This window comes from Podarcis vaucheri (assembly GCF_965113315.1).
Source record: "Podarcis vaucheri genome assembly, chromosome: 6".
NCBI lineage: Eukaryota > Metazoa > Chordata > Lepidosauria > Squamata > Lacertidae > Podarcis > Podarcis vaucheri.
In genome coordinates this window covers 101,944,846-101,962,354 of record NC_138764.1, presented here as the reverse complement: position 1 = coordinate 101,962,354, position 17,509 = coordinate 101,944,846, and the positions used below count along the sequence as shown (strand labels likewise).

The following is a 17,509-nucleotide window of genomic DNA, read 5'->3' as shown; positions in this document are numbered from 1 at the left end:
GCGATCCCGCTGGCTGTCCTGTCTTATGGGATAGCCGCACACAGCCTCTCCCGGGCAGCGGGATGACGGCTCCCCTTGCCCGGGAGAGGCTGTGCGTGACTAAGCAAGAAGCCAGGACAGCCAGCTAGATTGATTCCAGTGGCTGCTGCTAGCCCCGCTCCATTTTTATTTTTTACTTCCGCCAGGAGGAAAGCTGACCTGGATCAGAGCGATGGTGAGGAAGACTTCTACTACACAGAGCTGGACGTCAACGTGGACTCCTTGACGGACGGCCTGTCCAGCCTGACGCCCGTCTCCCCCACCTCCTCCGTGCCCCCGGCCTTTCCCGCCTTGGAGGAGCTGCAGCCAGCGCCAGGGCCTCCTTCGTTCAGTCCAGACATTTCCGCGGCGCCTCACCTGAGCCAGCCGACGCACATGGCCATCCTCAGCCAATCGGCGCCTACAAGCGTCTGCCACATTCAAGCCGACCATGCGTACCAGGTGGGCTCTCCGCATTGGAGCGCTGGTTGGGGCTGGGGCGAGGAGCCTTTTTCAGCTTGGGGGCCACATCAACTCATGCGCAACCTTCTGGGGGCCGCTTGCCCAGAGAGGCAAAGCGGGACGGAGCAATGAATAGGACTCTTACCGTTGCACCACAGATTACCGTATTTTTCACTCTATAAGACGCACCAGACCACAAGACGCACCTAGTTTTTGAAGGAGGAAAAGAAGAAAAAAATATTCTGAATCTCAGAAGCCAGGACAGCAAGAGAGATCGCTGCGCAGTGAAAGCAGCAATCTCTCTTGCTGTTCTGGCTTCTGGGACAGTTGCGCAGCCTGCTTTCGCTCCGTAAGACGCACACACATTTCCCCTTACTTTTTAGGAGGGGAAAAGTGCATTTTATAGAGCGAAAAATACGGTATATTCCAGCTGTGCAAAAGTCAGAGGCTTCTACGCGTAACACATCTCTATAATGCTTCCAGGCAAGCAGGATTATTTATTGCAATTGTGTATCACCTTTGCTCAAGGCGGCCTGCATACTCTTCCCGCGCTTTACCCTCAAAACAACAACCCTGTGAGGTAGGCTAGGCTGGGAGTGAGCGAATGGCCCAAGGCCACCCAGTGAGCTTCACGGCTGAGTGGGGATTCGAACCCTGGGCTCCCAGGGCCCTAGACCAGCACTCTAACCACTACACTGCCGCCACTGGCTATCAACGATGCATTAAGCACTCGGACAGGGTGTGGCCCCTGGGGAGGGGAAAGGGCTGCAGAGAGAAATCGGGGGTGGGGGGCAGCAATTGGCCCACCCACCCCCCAGGCCAGACGTGCCCACCCCTGGTTTAGTGGGGGTGGGATATGAATCGCTGGGGGAAATGCTCACTGCATAAGGATGGCTCAGGTTTTCCTGTGTCCCTCCCCAACCCTCAAAATTGGTGACCTGCTGGTTTCTAAAAACAAAACAAGAAATGCCACTTTGCTTTGATTTCCAGGCAACGGGTCCTGCTGGCGTGCTGGCCGATCTGAAAGCGCCCCCCACTGGAATGGAAATCAGCATATCATGGCAGCAGCCAACCTTTTTCCCACCTCTGCCCCCTGTTCTTTTTAAAAGCCCCCCGGTAAGTAACCCAGAGGGCCACACTCGCCTCCTCCCCTCCCCTCTGCCAGTGTTGTGTAGCGGTTAGAGTGTTGTACTATGATGACCTGGGAGATCAGGGTTCGAATCCCCTGCTCAGCCGTGAAGCTCTCGCTGGCCGTTGTTAGCTTGGGCCACCCACCTTCTCTCAGCCTAACCTACCTCATAGGGTCGTCGTTGCGATGGGCGGGGGGGGGGGAACTGTGTACTTTGAACTTCTTAGGGGAACAGGTGGTATATGAAGGTAATAAATATAAAGGGGTGGCTACCTGTCCTGGATGCTTTAGCTGAGATTCCTGCACGGCAGGGGGGTTGGACTAGATGACCCTCGGGTGCCCTTCCAACCCTACAGTTATTTGAAATAAATAAATAAATGCGGCTGCTGGCTATAGAGATCCATTGGTGTAGTCACTGCCCATCATTGATTGAGGTTGAATCCTGACAAGACAGAAGTACTGTTTTTGGGGGACAGGAGGTGGGCAGGTGTGGAGGACTCCCTGGTCCTGAATGGGATAACTGTGCCCCTGAAGGACCAGGTGCGCAGCCTGGGAGTCATTTTGGACTCACAGCTGTCCATGGAGGCGCAGGTCAATTCTGTGTCCAGGGCGGCTCTCTACCAGCTCCATCTGGTACGCAGGCTGAGACCCTACCTGCCCGCAGACTGTCTTGCCAGAGTGGTGCATGCTCTGGTTATCTCCCGCTTGGACTACTGCAATGCGCTCTATGTGGGGCTACCTTTGAAGGTGACCCAGAAACTACAACTAATCCAGAATGCGGCAGCTAGACTGGTGACTGGGAGCGGCCGCTGAGACCACATAACACAGGTCTTGAAAGACCTACATTGGCTCCCAGTACGTTTCCGAGCACAATTCAAAGTGTTGGTGCTGACCTTTAAAGCCCTAAACGGCCTCGGTCCAGTATACCTGAAGGAGCGTCTCCTCTCCCATCGTTCAGCCCGGACGCTGAGGTCCAGCTTCGAGGGCCTTCTGGCAGTTCCCTCACTGCGAGAAGCCAAGTTACAGGGAACCAGGCAGAGGGCCTTCTTGGTAGTGGCACCCGCCCTGTGGAACGCCCTCTCTTCAGATGTCAAAGACTTTTAGAAGACATCTGAAGGCAGCCCTGTTTAGGGAAGCTTTTAATGTTTAGTGCATTACTGTATTTTAATATTTTGTTGGAAGCTGCCCAGAGTGGCTGGGGAAGCCCAACTAGATGGGTGGGGTATAAATAATAAATTATTACTATTATTATTATTATCATCGCCACTAATTAAGATGCCTCTCGTTGGTGGGTGGGTGGGTATGTCTTTGGCAACAGAAGATGCAGCTGTCCCATGTTGGTCTCTGAACATAAGACGAGCCCATCTAATCTGGCATCCTCTTCTCACAGTGGCCGACCACAGGCCTGTGGGAAAGCTGCAAGCAGGATTCGAACACAAGCCCTCTCCGGTGGTTTCCAGCAACTTGTATTCGGCAGCTTTGCTATCTCTGACTCTGGAGGCAGAGCATAGCTATCAGGACTAGCAGCCTTTGATAGCTGTCTCCTCTGCTGCTGCTGTCGCCCCCCCCCCCCCGGGCCCAGAGTTGTATCGCTGCTGCTCCGATTGCTGCACAGTTAGGGCACAAAAGTAATATTTTTTCTCCTTTCCCCACCCAGGGCTGCCTAACCCCTATCCGGCCTGCTGACATAGGAGAAAAGCGCCCACAGGTCCCTCCTGTGCCCGCTGCCAAGGGGCATCCATCACTGCCCTCTTCCATGCCAAAGCCTGCCACAGGCACAAGGTGAGTTGGCCAGCTGGTGCTCTTGTTTACGCCTCCGTCCACAATTTGGTGTCTCTGTTTTGAAAATAGAACGGAAATTTGCATCTCTCCCCCTTAGCCTCTTAAAAGGTTTTGGTTTTCACACTCGCCTGTTCAGGTTCTGCCTGTGCCTCAAGAAACTCATTTTAAAATCTAGGGTGGGGGTGAATTTAAGGGGAAAGGAGTTGTTTCTCGCATACTGTACATTGAAACTTGCAGGTGTGCCTCTGGAGTAGAATGAGCACCATTTGACACTTGAGGTGCTTCCAGAGGGAGAAAGTTGAGCTATGCCCAACTGAAATCTGTTCTGCTTTAAGCTGCCTGTGAAATAGCAACTTCCCTTCCAGGCTTGGTGGACCCACATAAGCTCCTGTAGGCACTCCACTTTTTCCTATCCCCAAATGTGGTGGTGATGGTGGGGTCTTCATCGGGGCTGTGGGGTGGGAGGAAAGGGTTAAATCCTTCTGGACACCAACCCACGCCAACCCCTCTCACTCCATCCTGCGCTTGTGACCATGAACCCCGTGATGCAGTTTGGGTGTGTGTGAAAAGAAACTTGCAATAAAAGCAGCGCTGTTTGGAAAGTGAAGGGTTAAAGTGATGGAGTCGATTCCTAGAGAGAGGAAACAGGCCACTTGCCATCTTCAGCTGGCAAAAGTGCTCAGCTGTTCCATTATGTGTTTTTTTAAACTAGAGAGAGTCGCTGGTGGGGGAAAGGTCTGATTTTCTGCGTTCTGGAGAAAACCAGAAGGCAAAACAGGAGAGGAGCATGCTTTGCTTGCAGATGTCCTGTAAAATAAAATTTAAAAAGTGAACAAAGCCAGTCTCTTCCACTGTAGATGTCCCTTGTAGAAGCAGCCTTGAATGCTTTTCGGTTTTGCTTCTTGGATAGATAGATCTATAAGGATTACATCTCACCTTGGCCAAACAGAAGCACATTCTCTTCTCTGCTATGTCCCACCACCTGTCTCTCCCTGCTTGCCCTGGAATGGAGAGGGGTTGGGTATGCACAGGCCAGCCAATCTGTCCATCTAGATCCAACAGCCTCAGCCCAGTACAGTGGTGCCCCGCAAGACGAATGCCTCGCAAGACGGAAAACCCGCTAGATGAAAGGGTTTTCCGTTTTGGTGGTGCTTCGCAAAACGAATTTCCTATGGGCTTGCTTCGCAAGACGACAATGTCTTGCGAGTTCCTGCTGGTTCCCCCCCCCCTTTTTCTAAGCCACTAAGCTGCTTATCAGCTGATCCGATCAGCAGATAAGCCGCTAAAAGCCGCTAATGGCACTAATAGCGCTAATCCGTCAATGGGCTTGCTTCGCAAGACGAAAAAGCCGCTAGACGAAGAGAATCACAGAACGGATTCTTTTCGTCTTGCGAGGCACCATTGTATACCTGAAGGAGCATCTCCACCCCCATTGTTCTGTCTGCACTCTGAGGTCCAGCTCTGAGGGCCTTCTGGCGGTTCCCTCCCTGCGAGAAGCGAGGTTACAGGGAAACAGGCAGAGGGCCTTCTCGGTGGTGGCACTCGCCCTGTGGAATGCCCTTCCATCAGATGTCAAGGAAATAAGCAGCTATCTGACTTTTAGAAGACATCTGAAGGCAGACCTGTTTAGGGAAGTTTTTAATGTTTGAAGTTTTATTCTTTTTTCAATGTTCTGTTGAAAGCTGCCCAGAGTGGCTGGGGAAACACAGCCAGATGGGTGGGGTAGAAATAATAATAATATATATTGGAGTGTGGCCTTCCTGCATCACTTGCTAATTGATCCTTCCTCTAAGCTGAAGTTGCCTGGGGTCGACCCTGGGATCTCCTAGCTTAGAGAAGTGGGCGTTTTGACAAGGCTCGACCTCTCCTTTCTGTGCTCTGAACTGGCGGCCGTCCGACCTAACTTATGGTCTGTGTGTGTAGTTTGGGAGCTGCACAGTCAGGGGGAAAGCAATGCTGTCCTGGGTTGTAAAGACTGCAGAGAGAATAATTGGGTGCACTCTTCCCACCTTGGATCAAATCTATGCTTCTAGGTGCCATAAGAAAGCTGCAGAGATAGCACAGGACAGTGCGCACCCCGGAAATGATCTCTTTCAGCTTCTGCCATCTGGAAGAAGCTACAGGGTTATAAAAACTAGGACTAGCCGCCTGAGAAACAGTTTCTACCCAAATGTGATTTTGGGTAAAGGGATCCCTGGCCGTTAGGTCCAGTCGTGTCCGACTCTGGGGTTGCAGCGCTCATCTCGCTTTATTGGCCGAGGGAGCCGGCGTACAGCTTCCGGGTCATGTGGCCAGCATGACTAAGCTGCTTCTGGCGAACCAGAGCAGCGCACGGAGACACCGTTTACCTTCCCACTGGAGTGGTACCTATTTATCTACTTGTACTTTGACGTGCTTTCGAACTGCTAGGTTGGCAGGAGCAGGGACCGAGCAATGAGAGCTCACCCCATCGTGGGGATTCGAACTGATGACCTTCTGATCGGCAAGTCCTAGGCTCTGTGGTTTAACTCACAGCGCCAGAGCATATTGTATTTAATTATGGGTGTATCAGATTTTTTTAGGGGGGTAACCAGGCTGGGATTGCAGGCTTGTTGGGTTTGAATGTCTGATGTCAATTTTTTCAATTTCGTTGTTCTGTGTGGGACAACGACAATAAAGATTATCGTCTCGTATCGACCTGTCCGCACAGGGAGCTCCTCCTCTCTCCCTCTTCCTCAACGGCCTTTTCTGCTCTGCCTCTTTGCAGGAAGCCTCGCGGCGAGGCCAAGAAGTGCCGCAAGGTGTACGGAATGGAGAACCGCAACATGTGGTGCACGGCCTGTCGCTGGAAGAAAGCCTGCCAGCGGTTTGTCGACTGAGCCGAGTCCCCCTGCGGGTCAGCTCCGGGGAGGCCGCCTGCCCGCCTGGGCTCTTCCCCCTCCTCGACGCGCGATTTGCACTTCTGTGCCTTCCAGCCTGACCTCCCTGGCCGTCCGCCCCCCTTCCTGGCAGCACCTCCCTCTCCCCGTCCCCCTGCCCCCACCCAAGGTGGGGACTCACATCTGTGCCTTGGCTCAGGAAAAAAGGAGAGCCTGCTGCGGACGGTGGCAGTGTAGCTTTGCAAGGAAGGAGCCCCTGCCTTTCCCAAGCTGTGCACGGCCCAGGCAGGCCCTCTCGACCCCCACAATAGGAACACTCTGGTGCTTTTCCCTCCCTAACCTTTTTGTAAAAAAATACCTGCCACCAATCTTTCTTGGCCAAATGGCAGCTTTTTCCACATCCGCACATGTGAAGATCGAGCCTTTTTTCTGTTGGGGGGGGTGTTTCTGTTTGAAATAAGCTATTTCTTTTCCTTCTCCCCGTATCCTTGCCTCCTCCCCTTTGTAGCCTTAAGGTCCGGGGTGGGGAGCCTGTAGCCTCCCAGAAGATGTTCACCTGCAGCTCCCAGCATCCCTGGCTGGGGCTGATGGGAGTTGGAGTCCAGCAGTCCTTGGAGAGGGTCCCCCACCCCTTCTCTCTAGGGTCTGAGGCGAGGGGGGGGCAGCAGCCATCAGTGCCCCGTGAGAAGGCTGCCCAACCCAAAGAGCCAATTCGAGGCCGGCCGAGCCAATGGTAGCTCTTCCTGCCCTCTGCGGAAAGGAGAACAAGTTTTTATCCCATGGCTAACGGAGAACACAGACTTTTGCACCTGGGCTGTCCTCCTCTTTTCCGTGTGCATTTTCTGTTTCATTCTTTTGCTTTGGTGAATCAGGCATTCGACAGAAAGGAAAATGCCCCCGTCTCCAGCACCTTCAGCTGTTTTCACGTATTGGTTGCAACACAACTTTCAGAAACAGAAAGGTGTTTTTGTCTGTTTTTGTATAGGTTTTGAAGGTAGGAAGTCTAATCTAGGACTCGGATGCAGTTGCCCAGGGTGTGTGTGTGTGTGTGTGTGTGTGTGTGTGTGTGTGTGTGTGAATCTGTAGGGTGTCCTTGGAGCCTGAGAAGTTATCTCCTCGTCTTCATTCACTACCTGCCTTCTCTCTTCCACCTCCACCCTCCAAGACACGGAGAAGAAGGCTGGACTTATAAGAAACGTCTGGACTTTTGCAACCTAGCTTAAGAATGGTCCCATGGTGGATTTGAATACCTTGGTCTCTTGCAAGAAATAAGCTATGCACGGGAAAAGGCAGACTGCTCTTTCCCCCCCCACAAGAGCCGGAATGAATTTGCATTACAAGTTACTCTGACCACACAAAGGAACACTTCAACTTCCTTACGTGCAATCCCAGACTCTCTCGAATTTTGTGTTTGCCGGCAGGAAATCAGGAAATGGATCTGCGGCAGGTTTTGACTTGGGTGCCGGTTGTGGGTGGCAAAGTTGAAATTTCAGTGACAAGACTCGCAACTCCCTCCCACCCGACAATTCTGGCCCTAATTTGAATTTTGGAATCAGGATTTTCTGCGTTTCGTATTCGGAGGAAACTTGCCAAATGTCGAACATTGAGGTTTCATTTTGGTCTGTTTTTCCATCTCCCTTCCACCTTCTGAACTGCTGCGGCTTATTTTGGGGGGAGTAATTGCCATTTTGTAGCTGTTCTTGGGGTGGGGTGGGGTCTGAACCAAGCAGTGATGGGCTTGCTTGTACTTAAATGCACCAGATGCCAGAATGATGTGCTTTAAATGGAATTAGTCCAATGCACCTTTGTCACTGGACACACAGCGCAAAGGCATTACTTTTCCAGAGAACTCTACGCAACCTCCCCAGCCCCCCACCTCAAGCAGTTTCTTGGGTCTCCCTTTCATTTGGGTGGGGAGGGGTCGCTCCTGTGCAGTGGAAGTCTGCATTGCAGCTGTTTCCTAAACCTTTTTTTAATTTGGGAAAGTGAACATTGATTTTTATTTTTTCTCAAGTATCGCACCTGTAAAACATGTTGATATTCTTACCCAAATTCCATCCACCTCCATAAATATTTAGCTAGGCTGTTAGAATTTTTTCCCTTTTTTTGTTTTAGGAGCCAGCCAGGTCTTTATAACCAAACTAATCCCGTTAAGGTTTTAAATGTTTCGCCCTTCGTTTTTTTAAATTATTATTATTTTCGTGCCACACTTCAATCCGAGATATTTCTTGTAGCTAAAATAGCTACTTGTCTGAAAGACAGACCTTGTAAAGTTGGGTAGCTATTAATGGGAATCCATGGTCCTCAGATAAAATCTGCTTTTAGCCAAAATGTACCCAGAGGGAACCGCGCTGAAACGACAAGCAGCGGCAGGAGTGCGTCTCCATTCTTGCGCCGCTGCCTTATTTCAGCGGCATTTGCACATTGTGTTGCACATTTCCAAGGTGCCTGCGCCTGTTATCCTCATGTTTGAAAATGAGGACGATCAGCTTTGGGAACCAGACTGCCGGGAAATGCCTCATTCGATCGCCACTCTTTGCACTACACCAAACTGCACAAGGATTTGAGGGTTTTTTGGGGGGTATGATGTTCTTTAAGAAATCAAATGGTAGCAAAGTTTGAATTTTTAAGGCCTGCAAATACACAAGGTGAAAGTTAGGTGGTTGGGGAGGTTATCCTGTTAGCTTTCCAAAAGTCTGGCTTCCATTTTTGTAGAGGGAATGAACCTCACTCCCCAACCTGCAACTTTCTTTCTCTCTCCCTCTCACTTTAAGCAAAACTGCACTGGCTAGTGAGAGAGGTAGTTCTTCTCTCTCCCCGCCCCCCTATTTTTTAAAAAAAGCTTTGCTGTGCAGTCTCTTGCCTGCAGTGGAAGGACAAAGTCCTCCCGAGTCGGCCACAATTGTTGTTAACTGTTGAAGATAATCAGCCCTTTCTCCATCACCCCTATTCAAAGTGGCCTTTTCGAGACGAAGGCTGCAGTCTTTTGTGTGCTTATGTAGCAGGACGCCCTCTTGAGGGACTTGCTTCTGAGTAAGCAGTCAGATTGTGCTGCATGGCAAGCAACGGTGTGTGTGTTTGTGTGTACGTGTGTGTGTGTTCAGGAAGCTTTATTTTATATATAAATATATATAAAAGCAGCTTTGGAATCTGTTAAAAAGTTCAGATTATTTTATTGTATGAAATCTCGGGTGCCCCCACCTTGGAGACATTAGAGCGGCAGCTCTCCATTGAATGTAGACTTACTTCTGAGTAAGCATGGGCAGGATTGCGCTCCAAGGGTCTGAGACTTGCTTGGAAGCACTTGCGTGTGAACCCAGCTGAAGTGGATGGGACTTACCTCTGAGTAAACATGGTTAGAACATGAGACCAACCATAGATGTTCAAGAGAGGAACAGCTGTTCCTGGACAATATCCATGCACATGGGAAGTTTTAAAGGCATGGCAGAGTAAAGGCGAAGTTAGAATCTTCCTCACGTGCTTGTCACTGCCTGCAGTAGCAAGCCACTAATAAGTGCCAGCAGCAGAAGACTGTGAAAACAATCATAGTCACATGACTTGGCTTGTCAAGGGATGAGCCCCCACCCTTCTCTGTTAAATAGCTGGAGGTCAAGTGGTACTTCGGTCCCAATGACACTTGCCCTAGAGCAGGCTTCTTCAAACTCGGCCCTCCAGATGTTTTTGGCCTACAACTCCCATGGTCCCTAGCTAGCAGGACCAGTGGTCAGGGATGATGGGAGTTGTAGTCTCAAAACATCTGGAGGGCCAAGTTTGAGGAAGCCTGCCCTAGAGCAAGCTTTTTCAATGTCTCCAGATGTTGGACTGGAACTCCCCATCATCCCTGCCCTCTGATCCTGCCAGGTAGGAATGATGGGAGTTGTAGTCCAGCAATGTAGCGTAGGGGAACCTAACGTTGAGAAAGGCTCCCTAGAACGTTGCCAAAGGCAAGGAAGTGACACAAAGGATCTGGTGTATACGCCATGCCCTCTAGGTCTCAGAAGCTGCAAAGTGGGCTGCGGAATTTGAATCCGGTAGAATCGGGGCTTTTGAGGATTCAGATCTGCCTTCCTCTGAGAGGGGCATCTTTCCTCTCTGGCCTGCCCTGCGTATTTCCTGACATTTAAAATACAAACCAAAACTGGATTGAAGCCAGAATGTGCTTTAAATCTGTTGGCTGCCAAGGGGAGAAGTAGACGAGACTGCCCCTTGCAAGCATTTATTTGATCCTCAGTAGGTGAAGCTTTTCCCAGCCCGGAGGGAATACCAGTACTTGCTTCCTGAAGATCAAGCAGCTGCGTCAGGCACAGAAGTAAAGGGAAGATTTCTTTTTTCAAGTTGGCAACCTTACTCCATTTTCTTCCTCCCCGCCCCACTTATTTAAACCAGCAAGCCTCTGCTTTAACTTCAAATAGCAAAAGAAAATATTAAAAGAGTATTGACAGCCTAAGAGCCTAGTTTCTTATGGTATTGGGTTAAATTGGTGGTTTCCTTGCTGTTGTTCCTGCTGCAAGAAACCAACTGAGATGAGGGCTTATCTACACTTCCTCTCCCCTGGTTGCTCCCCCCCCCCCAAAAACCCGCTCTGTAGTATTCAATTGAGCAAACTGCAATTGGGTTTTCTGCAGTTTCCTGTTGGTTGTGTTTTTCCCAGGAAAAGGAGCAGGACAGTGGTGGAAACGGCTCAGAACCTTGCTTCCTAGGCATTGGAGAAGCTGAAGTGTAGACAAGCCCTGACACAGTTGCATGATATTTGCATATAATAGTTAATATGTATAGGAGCACAGACATGTTGATTTTCAGATTGGGGGATAGATAGGAGTCCCGTGGTCAGATGCAAAAGGCTTGGGCCTCCTGGGCCACCCCGTCTTAACAACACCCCTGGAGGGAGGGCTTTTTGTCCTCAGAAATTTCAGCAGAAGCAAAACACAGCCGAGACGCCTGGAGCACCCAGTGGCTGTTTGCACTTCAGCTGGGATGTTCACAGTTTGAAATCTTACCTTAAATATTTATCAGTGGCATTTTAGCCCTGTGCTAAAATGCCATTGCTTCTAAATCACCGTAAGCCTTAAAAAAAGAGATAGAAAAACTCATGCAAGTAAAAAAAAGTGGGGTGGGAGAGATCAGTAGTTGCCTTTTTCTTAAGTAAAATTTGCAGTGCCCAGCGGTGATCTCCAGCTAACGTTGCATCTGTGCAAAGATTTAAACTTGTGCACTAGAGTGCCCTCCTCTACGCCCCTCCTGGCACACGATCCTAAATTTTCTCTGGGTGGTTGGTGCTTGTGGGAACCCAGAGCATATTTAGGAGAGAGCATTGGGTGGGGGGAATCTATTGCACTAGTTGAAATCTGTGTGCTGATGGAACAAGTTCCTTAGTTCTACTTTGTATACACCCCCTGGGCTGCAGGCAGTTGGAAAAGGCAGTCAGACACGCTGGGAGAATAATCTCTGGTTCTTGGCAGTGATGTGACCAACTATCATATTCCCAAGTCGGGCTTGTTGCCATGTATTAGATCACTTTCAAGAGAGTTTGCACAAATCTCAAGCCCCCCCCTTTTTTTTTGCAGTAAGTGGCCTATATTTGTTGGATCTTGACAATGCCAGATACAGTTGGTGAAGCTCCGTAAATACCTGTTTCCCCACTTGAATTCCCAGAATTAGGTTCTGGCCTGTGCATACCTTTTGGGACATTTTAATGTTTGAGTGGGATTATAGCCATTAACTAAATCCTCAAACATGCAATGTTTAAGGGCGGTCAGATAAAACAGAATAAAAGGGTCTTGGGGGAGTAGGTTGGGGAAAATACCAGGTTTTTGACTGGCATTCTATCTGTTAAAAACTCCCTGCAGGTAAAAAGCTAGCACAGCATAGAGCAGGGCTGCGTGAGATCCCTTCTCAATGTGCTGAATTTCCACTTCCAGGGAGTTGTTTTACGAAGGGGTGCTTTCAACTCCGGTTTCTACAAGCTGCAGCTGCTGCTTGTGTAGGCTAAGTCTAGCATCCATCCAGGGCTTTTATGATTCTATAAATGCCATTTTAATGGCCTCCAAATGGAGGTCAACACAGAGCTTGCAGTGCCTGGGATGTTCCCCTACTCTCCTTTTTGTGAGGGACTTTGGCTTCTTTGAGGAAAGGTTGCCATTCCACAACCTGCCTGAACAGTTTCTTTGCATTAGCAACTGCAAGCAGCAGAGAATGCATGTAAAAATTCCCCAGCATAAAGACGCTTTTCATATTTATGGCCTTGTCTGTTCTCTACATTGCTTTATATATCAATCTAGCAAAGCAAAACAACACATTAAAAAGTGGGACAGCTCACTGTTGGCAGGTGCAACAAAATTGGGTCAAATTGCTGGCTGGGCCTTGCATCAGTGGAATGTGGAACATGCCTGTTGGTTCTGGGAATCATCCCTGGCAGGGCTAGACTGTCTGTAAATGAGGATTGGACAGTGTGTCAACTTGATCATAATCTCAGATCAGAGGCAGCCGGCTTCAGAAGCCGTTTGTGGGTGTTAAGCGTTATTGCTCTATTCTGCTTTTCAGAGAATGGCCAGACGGTGAGGAACTGATTTTGCCACAATATCCCAAAACCTCCTTGGAGGTTGCAAGATTAAATTGGCACTTCCTTTTTGTAGCTGGGGCATCTGCAGTTATGGAGAGCGTGTAGTTTTGACATTGAATGTATCTTCCCCATGTTTTGATGACTGTTTTTTTTTAGGGCCACAGGCCGACAAATCCTTTTCTAGATCAATGATCTCCCACCTGTGACACACAAATCAGCTAGGAGAGCTATGGCGCTATGAGCAAAACACAAACACTTCTTTTTGTGTGTGTATAAAAATAGCAAGCTAAAACATTCCTAAGTGCTGCCACAGCAAGAAATGTATTTTGAAAAGCTTTTTAAAAAACAAGCCAAGAGAAGAGGAAGAAACCAAACTAGGATTTTTGTTTTGCTACGGTTGGAAGGATATTTACACAGCCCAGAATGCGACAAACACTTCTCTTCTTTCCCTGCCCGCCCCCCTTTTAAGGAGCCTTTTCTTTCAGGATGTTCGAAGTGTGGAGGTGCCGCTTCTTGTACTGACTGTGTGTTTGCGTGTATGTCTGTATGTGTGTGCTGTGCTGTGCTCAGGTGACCTTTGGTATCAGAGGAAGCGTGCCAATCAAATTGAGACTTTTATCAGATATTCAGAGGGGAAAAAAGTTGTTGTTTTTCAAGAATATGCTTGTGTCTTGGTCTTTCTGGGTTTTGGTGTTATTTATTGCATTTATAGCCTGCCTTTTTCTCCAGAGAGCTCAAGGTGATGTACATGGTTTTCTGCCCTCCTTTGTTTAATCCCCAAAACAAACCTACGAGGTACGTTAAGCTGAGAGGCAGCAATTGGCCCAAGAGCTCCATGGCCAAGTGGGGATTTGAACCCCAGGCCCTATTCTAGCAGTCCAACCACTAAACCACACTGGCCCTTTTGAAGTGGGAGACAACGGGTGGCTTTTATGGGAGGTGGGGCTCTTGGATGTAGATCACTTTCAAAAGTGTTTGCTCGGACCCAGCAACTTCTGCATCAGCAGCAGCATTGAGGAGAGATCAGTAGATATCTAATGGAAAAAGAATGGAGTCAGCCTCCAGGTTGAGTCTGTAAGGGGTGCTGCCCTCCTAAGAGTGGAGAGCTATTAGGTCTGCTTTGTTTAGTCCCATTAATAATAATTTATTATTTGTTCCCCAGCCACTCTGGGCGGCTTCCAACAAAGATTAAAAATATATTAAAATGTCACACATTAACAACTTCCCTAAAGAGGGCTGCCTTCAGATGTCTTCTAAATGTCAGGTAGTTGTTTATCTCTTTGACATCTGATGGGAGGGTGTTCCACAGGGCGGGTGCCACGACCGAGAAGGCCCTCTGCCTGGTTCCCTGTAACTTGGCTTCTCACAGTGAGGGAACCGCTAGAAGGCCCTCGGAGCTGGACCTCAACGTTCGGGCAGAACGGTGGGGGTGGAGACACTCCTTCAGGTATACTGGACCGAGGCCGTTCCCAGGTGGAAATAGGCTAGACATCCCAATTCAGTTAAGTTCAACATGAAGTTGCTATTATTTATTAAACTTCTGTACCACCCTCCATCCAAAGACCACAGGGCGGTTTACAATATAATAATATAAAAAGGTAAAGGACCCCTGGACGGTTAAGTCCAATCACAGGTGACTATGGGGTTGCGGTGCTCATCTTGCTTTCAGGCTGAGGGAGCCGGCATTTGTTCACAGACAGCTTTCTGGGTCATGTGGCCAGCAGGACTAAGCCACTTCTCACACAACAGAACACTGATGGAGACCAGAGCTCATGGAAACGTCATTTACCTTCCTGCCACAGCGGTACCTGTTTATCTACTTGCACTGGTGTGCATTTGAACTGCAGGGTTGGCAGGAGCTGGGACAGAGCAATGGGAGCTCACCCCGTTGTGGGAATTCAAACTGCCAACCTTCTGATCGGCGAGCCTAAGAGGCTCAGCGGTTTAGGCCTCAGTGCCACCTGCGTCCCTTCATAACAATATGTAGCATAGTAACAAACAATAACACACATACCCCCATGCATAGTTTAAAAAGGCCATGGATCGTTTAATTAGGCAAAGGCCTGGGAGGAGGAGAATGATTTTGCCAGGAGCCTCAAGATATGTAACAAAGGTGCCTGGCGAGAGCATTCCGTAAATGGGGAGCCACCACAGAAAAGGCCTATTTTGTGTTGCCATCCTTTGGACCTCTTGTGAAGGAGGCACACACAAGGCGCTCGCTGATCACAGGTTGGTTCGTATGCAGAGAGGTTGTCCTTGAGGTATTGCAGTCCTGAGCTGCTTTAAGGCTTTTCCCAGGTCAAAACCAGCCTTTGCCAACCTGCTGCCCCTCCAGCCATTTTGGATTACAGTACCCATTTGCCCCAGTCGGCACATCTGCGTGCCAAGTTAGCGAAGGCTGGTGTTGGCCATGCCTCACTCAACAAGGGCCAACTGGGAGAGATTAGCTGTGTATGGTATTGCCAGCACTCAGGCTTGCCTCAATCTGCTTCACCCCTCCTGCGGTTTTGCAGAAGCAAAAAACTGCAGCGCAAGCAGGGCGAACGTTTGCTTACCTTGCACAATCTGCACACATTGCAGAAGGAAGTTCTGCTGAACATCTGTCTCCCCCTAGCAGCAAAGGGTTAGATGTGCATCTGGAAGCAGACAGAAGGGCTGTGTGCATACAGTTGAGGAGCTGGCAATTGACAGTGGATTAGTGCACTTCTCACTGACGTAAACATGTACTAGAACTGTTTTAAGAGTATGGGAATGATGGGCTGCTCCTCTGGGTCAACAGTGCTCCCTGCACATAGAAAGCTAGCACATCAGGAACAAGTGTTCTAGCTTTCTCCCTGACACTTTTCTATATCTAGGTTTGTTTTGTGTAAGGGGGGGAGGCATCTATTCCAGTAGTATAGGATACCTAGGCCCGTGAAGCTGAGGCTCCAATACTTTGGCCACCTCATGAGAAGACTCCCTGGAAAAGACCCTGATGTTGGGAAAGATGGAGGGCACAAGGAGAAGGGGACAACAGAGGACGAGATGGTGGGACAGTGTTCTCAAATCTACGAGCATGAGTTTGACCAAATTGCAGGAGGCAGTGGAAGACAGGAGTGCCTGGCGTGCTCTGGTCCAGGGGGTCACGAAGCGTCGGACACAACTAAACAACAGGTCTACATTGCACTACCTTACTGAAACCTTTATGCAGTCAAGCCTTCTGAAATTAGGTTCAGCCTTCTAAAATAAGGCTAGTAGAAAGAGTCATGTATTCTTTACACCTAGGGGGGTGGTGGGGTCATATTTTTAAAAATCGGGTAAATGCCTTACTCTTAAAATATTTTTGACTTGCTCCTAAGGAAGTGGGGGGGAAATGCTTTACAAAGCCTTCATAATCAGCAGGCTGCTTTTTGTGCAAGTTCTTTTCACACCACCACCACAGCTTACATAGCAAAATACACTAAAATATCCCACAGTGGGTCTCTCCCTCACACCCTGTACGTATTGAATATATTTCACAGCCATGTTTGATTCTTTGTGCAGGGAGAGAAACTATGGGAAGCAACTTCATGGGCACAGCTCTCAGTGCTGAAACATGCCAAGACGGGGTTGTGGACATTCAGCACTGGGCAGGGAATAGCGCTGTTACACCCATGTTTTCAGTGCTGCATGTGAGTTTTCAAACCAAATTCTCCCCAACAGCCAGGGTAGAAAAGGGGGGTTCTAACACTTAAAGAGACTTCAAGGTATTGGGTCTCTGTATTTATTAAATCCCTTTGGATCCTTTTGAACATGATCTAGCTCCAGATACATATTTTGGTGTGCGTATCAAATGTGTCGGAGACTGCTAAACCGCACAGCAGTTTTCCCATTTTCCACAAATCTACATGGCATTTGACTATGTTGATATTGCAGGTTGTATTTTCACCCCTTTTCCAAATGACTTGTAAGATGGAATTCACATTTTTCACAGCTGCTGCAACATGTTCACTGAGATACCCATTATGACACCAAGATCCCCCTTTTTTGGTTGGTCACCATGAGCTCAAGAACCAGGTGGTCAAGGGATCATGGCTGCAAGCTTCTTCCTGTTGAAAGTAGGTGGGGGAATGTACCGTATTTTTCGCTCCATAAGACTTTTTCCCTCCTAAAAAGTAAGGGGAAATGTGTGTGCGTCTTATGCAGCGAATGCAGGGGGAAGGCAGGCAGGAAAAGCCCCCAAGAGCAGCACACAAGCTCTGCGCGGCTCTTGCGGGCTTTTCCCCAGGAGGGAGAAGGGACTGACGCGGCCAGTCAGTCCCTTCTTCCTCCTCGTAGGAAAGCCCACAGGAGCCATGCGCTCCTTAAAGGGTGCACGGCTCCTGTGGGCTTTTGCGGGAGGTGGGGGAATTGCTATAGCCACGCGCAGACTCTCCCGGCTGGAGAGGTTGCGCATGGCTAAAGAGGAAGCCAAGACAGTGAGTGGGATGGATCCCGCTCGCTGTCTTGGCTTCTTTGCTCTTTGGGGCTGGGGGAACCCGGGCTTCCCCCGGCAGCCCTGAGAAGCTCTGGAAGAAGCGGACAGGCTAATTTCCCCCTCTAAAAACTAGGTGCGCCTTATGGTCCCGTGCACCTTATGGAGCGAAAAATAGGGTATGTGCACACCTCCATCTGTCAGTTTGGGGGCTTGCAGGGGAATCAAGTATTCATTCTGATCACACACACCACATTTTTTTTTCTGCC

The 17,509-nt window shown here is 49.3% G+C and overlaps 1 protein-coding gene across 2 annotated transcripts in view; it reads left to right on the top strand.

Annotated features, from left to right (window-relative positions):
- Positions 1-9,409, top strand: part of SLC2A4RG (SLC2A4 regulator) — a 47,664-nt gene extending 38,255 nt beyond the window's left edge. Inside the window, exons 6-9 of one of the 2 annotated variants that reach the window (XM_082226138.1) lie at positions 186-480; positions 1,471-1,596; positions 3,267-3,391; positions 6,138-9,409. In XM_082226138.1, coding sequence (XP_082082264.1) covers positions 186-480; positions 1,471-1,596; positions 3,267-3,391; positions 6,138-6,249 — 658 coding nt within the window. In that variant the 3' untranslated portion in view covers positions 6,250-9,409. The remainder of the gene's footprint in view (positions 1-185; positions 481-1,470; positions 1,597-3,266; positions 3,392-6,137) is intronic. The other variant, XM_082226139.1, reaches the window with a different exon arrangement.
- Positions 9,410-17,509: the final 8,100 nt, after the last annotated feature.